The sequence below is a fragment of the Eschrichtius robustus genome, chromosome 12, assembly GCF_028021215.1.
Source record: "Eschrichtius robustus isolate mEscRob2 chromosome 12, mEscRob2.pri, whole genome shotgun sequence".
NCBI lineage: Eukaryota > Metazoa > Chordata > Mammalia > Artiodactyla > Eschrichtiidae > Eschrichtius > Eschrichtius robustus.
The window spans coordinates 44,451,938-44,465,792 of NC_090835.1; the positions used below are offsets into that span (position 1 = coordinate 44,451,938).

General features: G+C 43.7%; 1 protein-coding gene across 2 annotated transcripts; it reads left to right on the forward strand.

Annotated features, from left to right (window-relative positions):
- The first annotated feature begins 210 nt into the window (after positions 1 to 210).
- Positions 211 to 9,732, forward strand: MOBP (myelin associated oligodendrocyte basic protein). Of its 2 annotated transcripts, none has more exons than XM_068558896.1 (2): positions 211 to 416; positions 9,693 to 9,732. In XM_068558896.1, the coding sequence occupies exons 1-2, from the start codon at positions 211 to 213 to the stop codon at positions 9,730 to 9,732; spliced, it is 246 nt and encodes an 81-aa protein (XP_068414997.1). The 2 variants fall into 2 exon arrangements, with proteins under 2 accessions (XP_068414997.1, XP_068414996.1); XM_068558895.1 differs by lacking the exon at positions 9,693 to 9,732 and adding an exon at positions 722 to 977.
- Positions 9,733 to 13,855: the final 4,123 nt, after the last annotated feature.

A 13,855-nucleotide genomic window follows, 5' to 3' on the forward strand; every position in this document is an offset into this window, starting at 1 on the left:
AAAAAAAAAAGAACAAACTCCTAATTGAGTCCCTCTCCATAGAGCTGGGCAGGAAATTGACCTTCCAGATTCAGGATGGAGGATAGCTCTGAATGTTAACTTGGACCATGGGGGTAGCAGGGAGTGCGTTCCTGGAGTAGAAAGCTCCCTCACATGAATGTGCTGTTTTATGTCTCCCCACCTCCCCCCGCATCACTGATTTCCAGTGAGATGAGTCAGAAAGTGGTTAAGGAGGGCCCCAGACTCTCCAAGAACCAGAAGTTCTCGGAGCACTTCAGCATACATTGCTGCCCGCCGTTCACCTTCCTCAACTCCAAACGTGAGATTGTGGACCGCAAGTATAGTATCTGTAAAAGTGGCTGCTTCTACCAGAAGAAAGAGGAGGACTGGATCTGCTGTGCCTGCCAGAAGACCAGGTGAGTGGTCTGCGCTGCCACCTGGCGCCTGGGCTGGGCCTTGGCCTCTGTCTCTCAGTTCCGAGTTCCCCCTTCCTGCTCTACTCTGCGATGCTGGGCTGAGGCTCTGCAAACTGCGCTTCCCCCAATCCCCTGACAGTCGGCTCCCCGTTAGGCTCTGCCATTGGAAGGTACTGGAGGGAGACTGGAAGGTGGGGCGGGGGGAGGAGCAGGGCTGCCTTCCTATTTCCAGCTCCTGTCAGCATCCCTTAAAGCAACAGAGGAGAGCCATTGCTCCAGTCTGCAGCTTCTTTTGGCCCTCTCAGCACCAGCCGCCGCGCAACGTCCCCTCAGAGGCCCAAGCGCCAGCCAGCTGCACCCCCCGCGGTGGTCAGAGCACCAGCCAAGCCACGGTCCCCTCCGAGGTCCGAACGTCAGCCACGCCCCCGCCCAGAAGTCCGACCTCCACCAGCCAAGCAGCGCCCCCCTCAGAAGGCCAAGCAGCAGCCGCGCAGCAGCCCCCAGAGAGGGCCAGGCACCAGCCGTGGGGGGTCCCCCAAGAAAGCCTCTAGGTTCTGGTAACACCATCTCTTCCCTTTTGCTCCCCAGCCCTAAGGTTAGTAGCTGCTTCCTGTGTTTACTAACAATAGGTTATCTCAATGGCCCTCCTTCAGCCTTACCAAACCTGTGTAATCAATTCCCTGCATTAAATCCCCTTGTTTGAAACACCTAGTGTGGCTTCTGTTTTCCTCATAGCCACTGTTGGTACAATACTTCAGATGGCAGCACCAGTTGCTTCCTTTGCCTAGTAGGACTGGAAGTGATTAATTTATAAATTCAGAGTATGGACCACAGTAACAGATTGAATAAATGAGGCCCTCGATTCCTGTCCCTCAGAGAGAGAAGGAATGGTGACTCTAAGGGGTATCTGTGTATGTGCAAAAGGAGAGGTTCAGCCAGTTCATCCATCCCTCCTCCCAGCACGCTTCATCTGATGTTAACTTCAGTGGCAAGATCATTCATTCATTCATTCATTCAACAATCTTGATTGCGTATGTATAGAGTTCCACATACTATGCTGGGGGATGGGAACGTGGCCAGAACAAGCCAGGTTGTTTGCGATTCACCAGAACCAAACAAGAAAATATTCAGTCACAGTGTAGGGTTAAACACTCTAATACTCTCATAATCAGTATATGCATTGGGCTATGGGAGCCTGGAGAATGGCTCTGCCTGTCTGGGGCTTCACAGAAGTTAGGTTAGAATAAGTAGAGGATAAAAGGGGATGTTGCCTGTAGAGAGAATAGGTGAGCCAAAGAGCATATGTTTATCAGCTCCATGTGGGGAGGTCAGCCTTTTTTTTTTTTTTTTTTAATAGACTTTACTTTTCAGAGCAGTTTTAGGTTCATATCACAGTTGAGCAGAAGGTACACAGACTTCCCTTATACTCTCTGCCCACATGCACGGCAGGCCAGCTCTTTAGTCCTTTTAGTATTTGAAAATGAACCTGTTTTATAAGTTAACAATGGATATAAATTGTATTTGGGATTCTCATATCTACTTTGATGCTCAGAACCTGCATAGCACATGATAGTGTATGCATGTCTCATGATGTTTACAGATTTAGTATGTAGAAGAATCAATTGGGGAGCATGTTAAAATGCTCCCAGAGAATCTAATTCCTTGGGTCACTTGTGAGGTTCTAGGGATCTGCATTGTCAACAAGCAATCAACCCACCCCCAGTGTAGATCAGGTGAGGTTAATTTGGGAAGGAAGTAACAGACTGGTGAGTGACTGGTAAGTCACTAAAACTGTAATAGAAGTTGTGCATCAAGTTACCTGGTCGTTAATTTATGCCTTCCTGAGGGGCCTGAGTAATAAGGTCCTAGGACAGGTAAGCTTTGATATATGGAAGTGGTTAGGAAATGTGCAGAGCAGAGGAAATTAATTGTATATGAGGCATGTCATCTATGGTGGTGGCTTCAAGCCCACAATCTCCAGTGAGCTATGTGATGGCTGTTTGGGTGGCTGGGAGTTGAATGAACCAGGACATGGAAAGGAGATGGAAGACAATGAAAGCCAATTTCATCTGAGCCACAGATTTGTCTGGATTCAGCCTTGCTGAATTCACTTAAACTCAAGAGATATTTTAGTGTTGGTGTATTTTGACTCCCTCAGTTAACCATCCTCGGTGGGTATCAGGGAAGACACCTCTATAGTCTGTCATTGCCTCCTCAGCTGTCGTCCCTTCCCTGGGACCAAGGGACCTGACAGGCTCCATTCATAATGTCCCACGACATCACAGATGCACCATCTGAGCCCTTCCTACGATACTCATTCTCCCTTCTCAGGTTCCCAAAGGTCCTAAGGTAATGCATTAGAGACATTGCTTCGCCATGCTGTATGCGGTATGCATACATAGTCTACTGACACTAAGTGACTGTCCTAAATCAAAGGAGTGGGAGGAAGATTAATGGGAAAAAATTCACTCTCAAGCAGAGCTACTAAATTACATGTGAAGAAAGGGTCAAAAAAGTTTTCCTGAAGCAGGCTTGCTTCCTGAAATGGTGCCATTCTTGAGGTCTGACCCTTTGAGGTCAAACAATTTTGACAAAGGACTTTTGTGTCCTTAGTAACTCCCTTGGATACATCTTTTCAAAAACCAGTGAATATTTAAATCTTAGGATCCAATAGGTATGATTCCTTGCATCCTGACTGAACATGGCAGCATTCTCATATTTGATGGAAAGAAATCATGGCATCTCCCTTTTAGTTTGTTTTACTCTCAGTTCTTCAAGGTTTTAGGATTTCACAGGTCATCCCGGCCTTTAGGGTTAAGACGTGTTTCCTGAGCTGAGACTCTTCTGGCTCCTTGGTCCTCTGCTTTCAGGAGCTAAGATCTGTGGTTTTCTGAAAACTTCTGTGGCTGCGGCTTTGAGTGACTAATTTGGGGCCAGTCACACATATGTGAGCAGTACTGTGTGTGCCTTTGATGCGTTCTTTCACAGCATTGTCTTGTACAAACTGAGCCCCGCACACCGGAAGCCTGGAGGACCAATCTATTTCCACATGTATTTTCAAGCCTGGTCATCGAGACCACGTGCACAGCACTGCACCAAACTCTGGGCAATCAGGGGGGATGACGTATGCCCCTGGTCCAGCTGCTCAGATGGTATTTACGAGTGGCCCATCTCTCAGTGTTGCTGCTGTTCACCTGAGTAACAACCCTGAGCTCGGGAGTTAGCCCACAGTCAGTGGTCGCCCCTGTATATAGTTTTCGGTTTGTTCGCGATGACCAGGACTGCCAAAGAAAAATGCAATTACAAACATTTACATACTTGAGAAGCTAGGATTTACTTCAGAAGAGCGCCGACACATGAGCAATTACTGCGAGGGGTCCGAGAGTATGCACTAACAGACCCAGGCTCCGGGGCCAGCTGCTAAGTTTCAGGCTGTTAGATAGAGGTAGCCTGCCTGCTTTTCAGGTCTGCAGACCCAAACTTATTCCAGACACTTTCTATGATGTGACTTGTCCTCCTTTTGTCTTTCCTGATGCCAAGAGGTACATTGTGCATTTTCACCTTCCAGAAAACCAGAGAGAATTCTCTTTCTTTGTGCAGGATTGGGTAAACTAGCCCTTCCACTTCCCTTGAATTTTCCATCTTGGTCTTCTTTATGAGTCCTTCCTTTTCTGGCAACACTTCACCTTGGGATCCTCTAGGGTTTTATTCTGAGCCCCCTCCTTGATTTTGCCTTCTGTTTTTTTTGTGTTTTTATAATTAATTATTTATTTTTAAAATTTTTATTAGCGTATACTTGATTTACAATGTTGAGTTTGTTTCTGCTGTACAGCAAAGTGAATCAGTTACACATATATATATATGTCCTCTTTTTAAGATTCTTTTCCCATATAGGTCATTACAGAGTCTCTTATGGTTTTATGTTTTGTTTCAGTTGTAAATATATATACACTTTTTTAATATTCTTTTCCATTATGGTTTATAACAGGATATTCAATATAGTTCCCTGTGCTATACAGTAGGACCTTGTTGTTTATCCATTCTAAATGTAATAGTTTGCATCTACCAACCCCAACTCCCAGTCCCTCCCTCTCCCTTCCCCCCCTCCCCCTTGGCAACCACAAGTCTGTTCTCTATGTCTATGAGTCTGTTTATGTTTTGTAGATAGGTTTGTTTGTGCCGTATTTTAGATGCCACATATAAGTGATATCATATGATATTTGCATTTCTCTTTCTGACTTACTTCACTTAGTATGATACTCTCTAGTTGCATCCATGTTGCTGCAAATGGCATTATTTCGTTCTTTTTTTTATGGCTGAGTAGTATTCCATTGTATACATGCACCACATCTTCTTTATCTATTCATCTGTCGATGGGCATTAGGTTGTTTCCATGCTTTGGCTATTGTGAACAGTGCTGCTATGAACATAGGGATGCAAGTATCTTTCTGAATTATAGTTTTGTCCGGGTATATGCCCAGGGGTGGGATTGTTGGATCATATGGTAATTCTATTTTTTAGTTTTCTGAGGAACCTCCATACTGTTTTCCATAGTGGCTGCACCAACTTAACATTCCCACCAACTGTGTAGGAGTGTTCCCTTTTCTCCACATCCTCTCCAGCATTTGTTATTTGTAGACTTTTCTTATGGTTTTAAACGTAACCGGCATGGTGATGACTTTTAAACCTTATTCCAGCCCTGGCATTAAACTCATATATGGGCCTGATTGCCCAGCAGATCAACGTGGATGTTATCAAACTCAACTTATCTCCACTTGACTTCTTTCCCATGAACACTCGCTCTTCCTCTTATCAACAAGCTCAGCAAACAACATCACAGCCCCTCTAATCAGCCCCACTGGAAACCTAAGCCCCACCCTGACTTCCAACCTCTTGAGATACACACATGCCTGCCAATTTTACTTTCTAGAATTTTTTTTTTTTTTTTTACCATAACTTAAAGTACATTAAGAGCTGATGGGAAAGGGTGCAGAAGTGAGGGTGAGATTGGAAACAAAGGAGAGGGGATGGAGATCGTGGATAGAGTGAGAGAAGCAAGGCTCCTTCATAGTACGTGTGGAGGGACAGGCCACTGATGGGAGCAGGAAAAGCCGTTTGGTTTTGCAAAATAGAGAGAGACCCATTAAATGGTCATTAAGGGGACTTCCCTGGCAGTCCAGTGGTTAAGACTCCATGCTTCCAATGCAGGGGGCGTGGGTTCGATCCCTGGTTGGGGAACTAAGATCCCACATGCCTCGCAGCCAAAAACTACATAAATAATAAAAAAATTTTGAAAACATTTAAAGAAGGATGAAGGCAAGTCATACCCCGAGGATGAAAGAGCTGGAGGTCTGAGAAGGTTAGGGTAGGTTTAGAACACCAGCGACCAGGACGTGAGGCTGTGCTGAAGGCTTGCTGAGCTCTGCCTGATGGAGCTGCATATGAACCATCTGTTCTTTCAAAGTTTATTCTCCAATGAGGGAAACAAATTGCCATCTCTGAAATCACCAATGGAATCATCCAACTCCACATCAACTGTCTGCTTTTCTTCCAACTTGCTTTGTTAAGTGTCCCCACAGCAACTGTTCTTAAACTTCACCAGGTGCTTCTGGTACTCTGAGCCCTGGTTTTTCCTTCTCCATCCATCAGACTCCTTTCCCCCCACCCCCGGTAGTTTGATTTAAAAAATGTTTCAAGTTATCATTATTTATTTATTAATTTAAATTATTTCCTTATGAATTCTTCAATTTATTTAAAGTAAAAAAACAAATGGAAGCAGTTTACCAATTTCTCTCCCCCTGCACCCCTGCCTCTGTTCTCTGTATCTATGAGCTTGTTTTTCATTTGTTTGTTTGTTTAGATTCCAGATATAGAAGAGATCCTATGGTGTTTATCTTTCCCTGACTTATGTTACTTAGCACAATGCCCTCGAGGTCCATCCATGTTGTTGCAGATGGCAAGATTCCATTCTTTTTTATAGATGAATAATGGTTCGTTGTATGTGTATATATATATCACAGTTTCTTTATTCACTTATCCACTGATGGACACTTGTTTCCATAGCTTGGCTATTATAAATAATGCTGAAATGAACATGAGGGTGCATATATCTTTTCAAGTTAATGTTTTCATTTTCTTTGCATAAATACCCAGGAGTGGAATTGCTGGACCGTATAGTAGTTTTATTTTTAATTTTTTGAGGAACCTCCATACTGTTTTTCACAGTGGCTGCACCAATTTACATTCCCATCAACAGTGCACAAGGGTTTTCTTTTTTCCACGTCCTCACCAACACTTATTATTTCTTGTCTTTCTGATAATAGACATTCTAACAGGTGCGAGGTGATATCTCATTGTGGTTTTGATTTGCATTTCCCTGATGATTAGTGATGTTGAGCATCTTTTCATGTACCAGTTGACCATGTGTATGTCTTCTTTGGAAAAATGTGTATTCAGACTCCTTCTTTCTTCACTTTCCTCCCTCTCCAAATTAGAAACCATGGCCCAACATTTTAATCTCTCTCAAAAATACCTTACATTCCCCTACCCTTTGAATATCTATCTCATATTCTTGGGAAAACCTCCAGCCTTGTATGAATCCAACCATCTGCCTTCACCATGTCTGTTTCCAGGCAGTTTTGAGTATTACTGGGAAAAAACACAGCAGTGCAGTAGTAGTTGGGTGAAAGCAGGATTACGGTGATTATATCACTAAGCACTGTTTTCTTTTGGGAAGTCATAGTTCAGTTACCTGCATTTGGATAAAGGAGAAAGCCACGGACCATGACACGAGAAGTGTCATGTATGTTTGTGTAATACACAAGGCACATAAACACACACACGCATGCATACGTATATCAGGTTTACATGCATGCAGTAGAATTTGACATTTTCAGCAAACAGTTCTATGCAGAGTCATGTAACCACCACCACAATCAAAATATAGAATACTTTCATCAACTTCCAAATTTCCCTCATACTTCCCCTTTGAAGTCAGTCCCCAAGCTCCTGACAACCACTGATCTGTTTTCTGTCCCTATAGTTTTGTCTTGTCTAGAATGTCACATAAATGGAATCATACAGTATGTACCCTTTTGAGTCTGGCTTCTTTCACTTAGCATAATGCATTTGAGATTGAACCATGTCGTTGTTGCATGAATCAGTAGTTCTTTCACTTTTATTGCTGAGTAGTATTCCATTGTATGCATGAACCTATCAGAATTTTCCATTCACGGGTTGAAGGATATTTAGGTTGTTTCCAGTGTTTGGTAATTATGAATAAAGCTGCTGTAAACATTCATGTGATTGTAAGTTTGCTTTTTCTTTGAGTAAATAACTAGAACTGGTATTGCTGGGACATATGGTAGGTGTATGTTTAAATAAATATAAAACTGCTAAATTGTCTTCCAAAGTGGTTGCACTACTAGCAAAGTGGTTGTATTCCTACTAGCAAAGTGGGATGCTCTGAATTCTTGTCAGCATTTGGTACTGTCAGCTTTAAAAATTTTACCCATTCTAATATTGTATGTTGTGGTACCTCACTGTAGTTTTAATTTTGTTTTTTTCTATTGACTAATGATGTTCTTTTAATGAGCTTATATATCATCCACCATAGACATTTATTGGTGAAGTGTGTGCTCAATCTTTTGCCCACTTAAAAAAGTGGGTTATTTAATTATTATTGTGTTTTGAGAGTTTAAAAATATATTATCTGGATGTAAGTCCTTTATCAAATACATGTTTTGCAAGTATTTTCTCCCAGCCTGTGGTTTGCTTTATCATTTTCTTAATAGTGTCTTGTGAAGAACCAAAGTTTTAAACTTTGGCAAAGTTCAATTTATCAATTTTTTCTTTTATATATCATGTTTTTTGTATTGTATGTGTGCTTTTTGGATTGTATGGAAGAGTTCTTTGCCTAACCTAAGATCACAAAGATTTTCTCCTGGAAATTTAAAATTTTAAGTTTCACATTTATGTTATTATCTATTTTGAGTTAATTTTTTGGTAAATGGTGTGAGATATGGATTGAGGTTCCATTTTTTTTTTTTTGCATACGGATATCCAATAGTTCCAGCACAACTTGTTGAAAAGATTCTCCACTGAATTACTTTTGCAATTTTGTCAAAAATCAGTTGACCATAATGTGTGCGTTTATTTCTGGACTTTCTATTCTGTTTCACTAATTTACATATCTTTTCTTTCATCAACTTGATTACCATAGCCTTACAGTAAGTGTTAAAATCAGTTTAGTGTAAATTCTCCAACACGGTTTCTTATTTTTGAAATTGTCTTTGGCTATTCTAGTTCCTCCACTTTTCCATAGAAATTTTAGTGTCAGTGTGTGAATTTTGACAATATATCCTGGTGGTATTGAATGGGATTATGTCAAGTTTATAAGTCAGCTTGGGGAGAACTGTACATGGTATATCTCCCCATTCATTTAGGTCCTTTTTGTTTTGTAGTTTTCAGCATACAGATCTCATACATATTTTGTTTGCTTTTTACTTAAGCATTTCATGCTTTTAGGTACTATTAAAAATAGTACTTTTTCAATTTCAGTTGTTCATTGCCAATATATAAAAACATATTGATCATGTATCCTGTGATCTTGCTAAACTCACTTATTCTAGTTTTTTTGGGGGGGTAGACTCTGGGATTTTCTACACTGACAATCATGTTGTCCGTAAATAGAGACAGTTTTATTTTTTCCTTTCTGATCTGTATGCCTAGTTTTTGTATATGGTTTAAACTGCTATTTCACTTAGAACATTTTCTTTTTAGAAAAATATTTTAACAAGATTAAGTCCTCGCCAAATTGGCTTTTTGAATCATTAAAAGGAGTTAGAGCGGCTTCCCTGGTGGTCCAGTGGTTAAGACTTGTGCTTCCACGGCAGGGGGCACAGACTCGATCCCTGGTCGGGGAACTAAGATCCCATATGCTGTGCGGTGCAGCCAAAATATATTAAAAAAAAAAAAAAAAGAAAGAAAGAAAGAAAAGAAGGAAACAAAAGCAATAATTATTGTACATAAAAACAGAAGATATTTTAAAGAATATCTTTCCTAGGCTCAGGCCAGGAAAAAAAATTATCATATTATTTTCGCCAGATATTTCCAGAATTGAGAAATTTCCAGAATTGAGATTTTAAGGCTGAGTTTAGCAGAAGAGTAATAACCACACAGGTAGTCTATAAATTTATAATTCTATTAACTGAACATGGAGAAAGAGCACATCACTTAGTAACGCTGTGGATTTTTATGTTTCTCTTTGTAAACCAGATTGAAAAGGAAGACCAAACCGACCCCTCGGAAGAAGTGATGGAGGAGTTTCAAGTGAATGGACGGCCTCAGCTCCCGGACTCACTGCTTCTCGACCCATGTGCCCTGGGACAGTTTATCTGGCTTTGAATATGATGCAGGGGCAGACACCTGCTGATGCGGCCACAGCCGATGCCCATAGTCCCCATGGCGCGGGGGCCACCGGGCAGCCTGCCTGGAGGTGAGAGGGGACACCTCTGTGTGTTATACTCCAGGCAGTGGGTCCCAGCAGCAGCCCTCAGGCTCCAGAGCTCTTCTGGTCTCAGCTACAGACCTTTCTCCCCCAGGATGTGCACAGGTCTCCAGGATCTTTGGCTCAGGATGGCCCCAGTGCCAGCCCATGTGTTGTCTTCCAACCTCTAGTCCCCTCCGTCCCGGCATCCTGTTGCCTAGTCTGACTTTTAATCTTTGACCTCTTTCTTTGTAATTAATCCTCTACGTAGGTTCCTCTCTCCCCCTGTGTCCTTTGGTTTCCATTTGACCTCATTAATCAGTCCTGTGTACTAGCTCACAGTCTGAGGCACAGCTGGCTTTGGGGAAGATCCAAGTTCTTTTGTAATAAGATATTAGGCTACCAAATGGTCCAGAGATGCAAGGAGATTCCCAGGGAAGGTACGAGCTGTCTAACTCCACATGTCAGAGGCAGTCGATGTGCTGTGTCAGGAGCTGAGAGGAAAGTCATGAGGAAGGAGTTCTCTCCCACTCCCTAGGCCCCTGTCTCCAGCCTCACACAGGGATTTGTGAATGTCTCCTCCTGATCCTCACCCTGGTGACAGCAAACCCTCTTACCAACCCATCTGGACAGTCTCAACTCCAGAACTAATTGCTTTGCAAAATGTGTAACCCTGGGTGAGTAATCTGGGCTCACGCACAATGCCCTGCCCACTTCCCCTCTCCCGAGGGCTCCTGGAGACGAGGCTGCTAAGAGGGCCCCTGCGTCCCACCCTCCCCACCTCAAGACACAGGCAATGGCCCCAGAGCACTTACAGAGAACCAGGGGGGTGCTCTGAGAGTTGCTGTTTTCAGGCCATAGAGCCCCAAATTCCTGAGAAGGGCTGAGGCCTGGTTCTCCTCCCCCTCCCCACTCTCCCTGGCTCAGCCCCTTTACATACTGTAGAGGAATCAGGAAAACTAGGAGAGGAACTTGGCCTTGGGGAGAGGATAACTAGGTCAAGGAAGGGGCGAGTTAGGCCAGTTAAGCAGTCCAAGACTTCCCTGTGTCTGAGGACATTCTGTGGTGTGGGGGGGTCTGAAGCCAATTATAATGGACCAGGGTTGGGGGTTGACTTCTCATCTCTTCTTTTTGATTTGCTCCCACTATCTACAGCCCCAGGCTCTGGAAAAGGACTTTGATCTTGAGTATGGGCTCTCGATCAGGGCCACAGGAACTAAACCTCCACTCCACTCTGGTTCTACCACACCCCCCATACACACACACATGCTGGGGGTCATTGCCCCCAGGTTAGACAGAGGACCCTTAGATCACCTGTGTTCCTGTGGATTGGTGTGTGTGTGTGTGTGTGTGTGTGTGTGTGTGTGTGTGTGTGTGTGTGTGTTTGGGAACTTGGCTTTGGGAGAATATCTTTGGGCTCATTTTGTCTCCCAGGCACAAATACTGGAGAGCCCCTCCAAGTCCAGGACCCTGACCACTGAAGCTGATCACGAGAAGACTGAACTCTAACACACTCCTTCCAGGGGCTGACCTTGACTTTGGGTTCCACTGTGTAGCCAGCAGTGGCCTTGTAGGAGCCCCTCTTGGGCTACTTTCTCTACCCAGCTCAGAGGTGAGGGATCGAAGGAGAGGGGTGAGGGGATCCATCTCTCTTCAGGCTCCAGCGGGGTCCATTCCAGAAGCTCTTCCAGCTTGTTTTAAGCTGGCTGATTTGCTTATTGGCTTCTAAAGTTGGGATTGAAGGGTGGAGGAGGCGGGCAACAGACCCTCCTCCACTCCTCCAACACTTCTACTCAGGAGGCCCGTGGAGGGGAGGTGGAGCCAGGCCCCAACCCAAAAGGGTACAAAGCTCATTGTTCTTCCAGACTTGGTCCACTTCACTTGTGGCTCAGAAGCCCTTTCCCTACCCAGCAAGAGCACACTCTCTTGCCTCTTTCTGGTCTCTCCTTTTGTACGTGTAAACGATATGTTGTCATATCTATTCAGTGCTTGTGCCAACCTCAGGGCTCCGTTCTTGCTGTTTATTCTGCCTGTGATGTTCTGGCCCAAGATCTCTGTACTCGTGACTTCAGCTCAAATATCATTTCAGAGAGGCTTCCTTTGGAACTCAATGTGGTTTCCATAGTTACTCTCTATCCCATCACTCTAGCACTTATCACCTTATGGAATTATCTTGTTCATATGTTTAATTGTTTATGGCTTGGGTCCCCATCTCCTCCTAATGTAAACTCCACAGTTGCCAACACCTGTTTACTGCCACATTCTAAGCTCCCAGCACTAGTCAGAACTCAATAAATGCTTGTTGACTGAATGGATGTTTGTTTGTTATTTTTTAAATAGGAACAATTTTCCAAAAGTTTAGATACTTTTGAGAAGTCAAAGGTGTCTATTGTGTTTAGCAACAAGGAATCTCATAGGGCAACGACCTTGAAGGGCGACCTTGTAGGGCATCCTCCGTGGGAGTCAATGGGAGGTGAGGAGAGGAATTTGTGAAGGTAGATGCAACTCCCTCAACTAAGCTCGACCATGAAGGGAGGCAGAGGATGGGGCAATAGCTGGAGTGCTCCATGAACCCAGTTGAAACTTGGGCCTTTTGAATGCTACTGGGAAAGAGGCAGCGGAGTGGGTGTAAGAGGAGGAGGAGGAGATAACTGATGGAGTCAGGGACTGAGGAGGTTGGCGGGAGGGATCTGGGACACAGGTAAGGAGATCACGCATGGAGCAGGGGTTCCTTCTCATTGGAAAAAAGGGAAGGAGGAAAGGAGAGCACAGATTCTTGTGGGTTTGCAGGAGCTTGAGGCAGTTCCTGCCTGTGGCTTTGATTTTCTTTTAAAGTAGGAGGTGAAGTGGCCTGTTCACAAATGGGAGTGGCGGTGGTGGCGGTGCGGCAGGGGTCAGAGATATGAGGACGGTGGAGAGGGTTACAAAGAAACCAATTTATCTAAGGTCTTTGAAATCTTCTTAAAAAAACCTGTCTCCAGATGACTTTCATTAATTAAATAATTTACAGCTCAAGGCAATATTGTGCCACTAAGTCGTTGCCTACAACTTCACATTTAAATGTAAATCTAAGATCTAAATCTGAGACCCACATGGTCTCAGATGGAAGATGTAAGAGTTGGAGAAAAAAAAGGCAGAGTCTAATCTTCCCAAGGAATACAGAATCATGAGGAAGCTTTCACTGTGGGAAGCTGCAAAAATGCTGACAGATCACAGCGAGATGGGGCTGTGCTGTGAGACAGTAATTTGCTGAGCGTCCATCTGGGCTGCTGTTCGTTCTCACACCAGAGAAATGTGAAAACTCATTCTCCCAGGAGAGCGTCTTGCCTGACTCCATAGCACATGTCTCGGCCCCATTAATAACATCACTAACAGGTACTTACTATCTCTGCTGAAATAAAATGAAGTGTTTTTAACAGACAAAGATGATGCTGTTGACCCAATAGTAGGGTGTATATTTGCAATTTGGAGGGATTTTGCATACTCACTCTTCTTATTTGTAACACAGGTACACACTTGCAAGAATGCTGGTTAAGAATACTGATAAAACTTTCTTTCTATTGAGTATCAACTGTTATCTATCCCATACCACATAGTGTTTTATGTTTGTAAATGGGAGAAGTTGGTTATGGCCTCCGTGGCCATTGAAACCATGACCTTGACCTTATTGCTATTGTGTTGTGACCTAGAAGTTGCCAAACTGAGCTTGGTGGAGCCCTGGGGCACTCGAAGATGCCACCTTATGAGATGAGACGCATGTGGAGCTGACAGGGGACCAGGCTACCTCCATGTCAACTAAGGCAGCTTTCAGGGTCTATGTTGACTTCTAATTTTATATAGATAAAGGGTCTCACTGGGGTAAAAGAGTCCAACAAAATCCACTTTCACGGCTGAGAGCAAAAATTTTTTGGGGGGCGTGTCATGCAGCTTATGGGATCTCAGTTCCCTGACC

What these genes read in the sequence shown, in the direction of transcription:
- MOBP (XM_068558895.1), top strand. Translation starts at nt 211, where the DNA reads ATGAGTCAGAAAGTGGTTAAGGAGGGCCCCAGACTCTCCAAGAACCAG. An exon ending in TGTGCCTGCCAGAAGACCAG is followed by an intron (nt 417 to 721) that starts GTGAGTGGTCTG and finishes TGGCCCTCTCAG; the next exon opens with CACCAGCCGCCGCGCAACGT.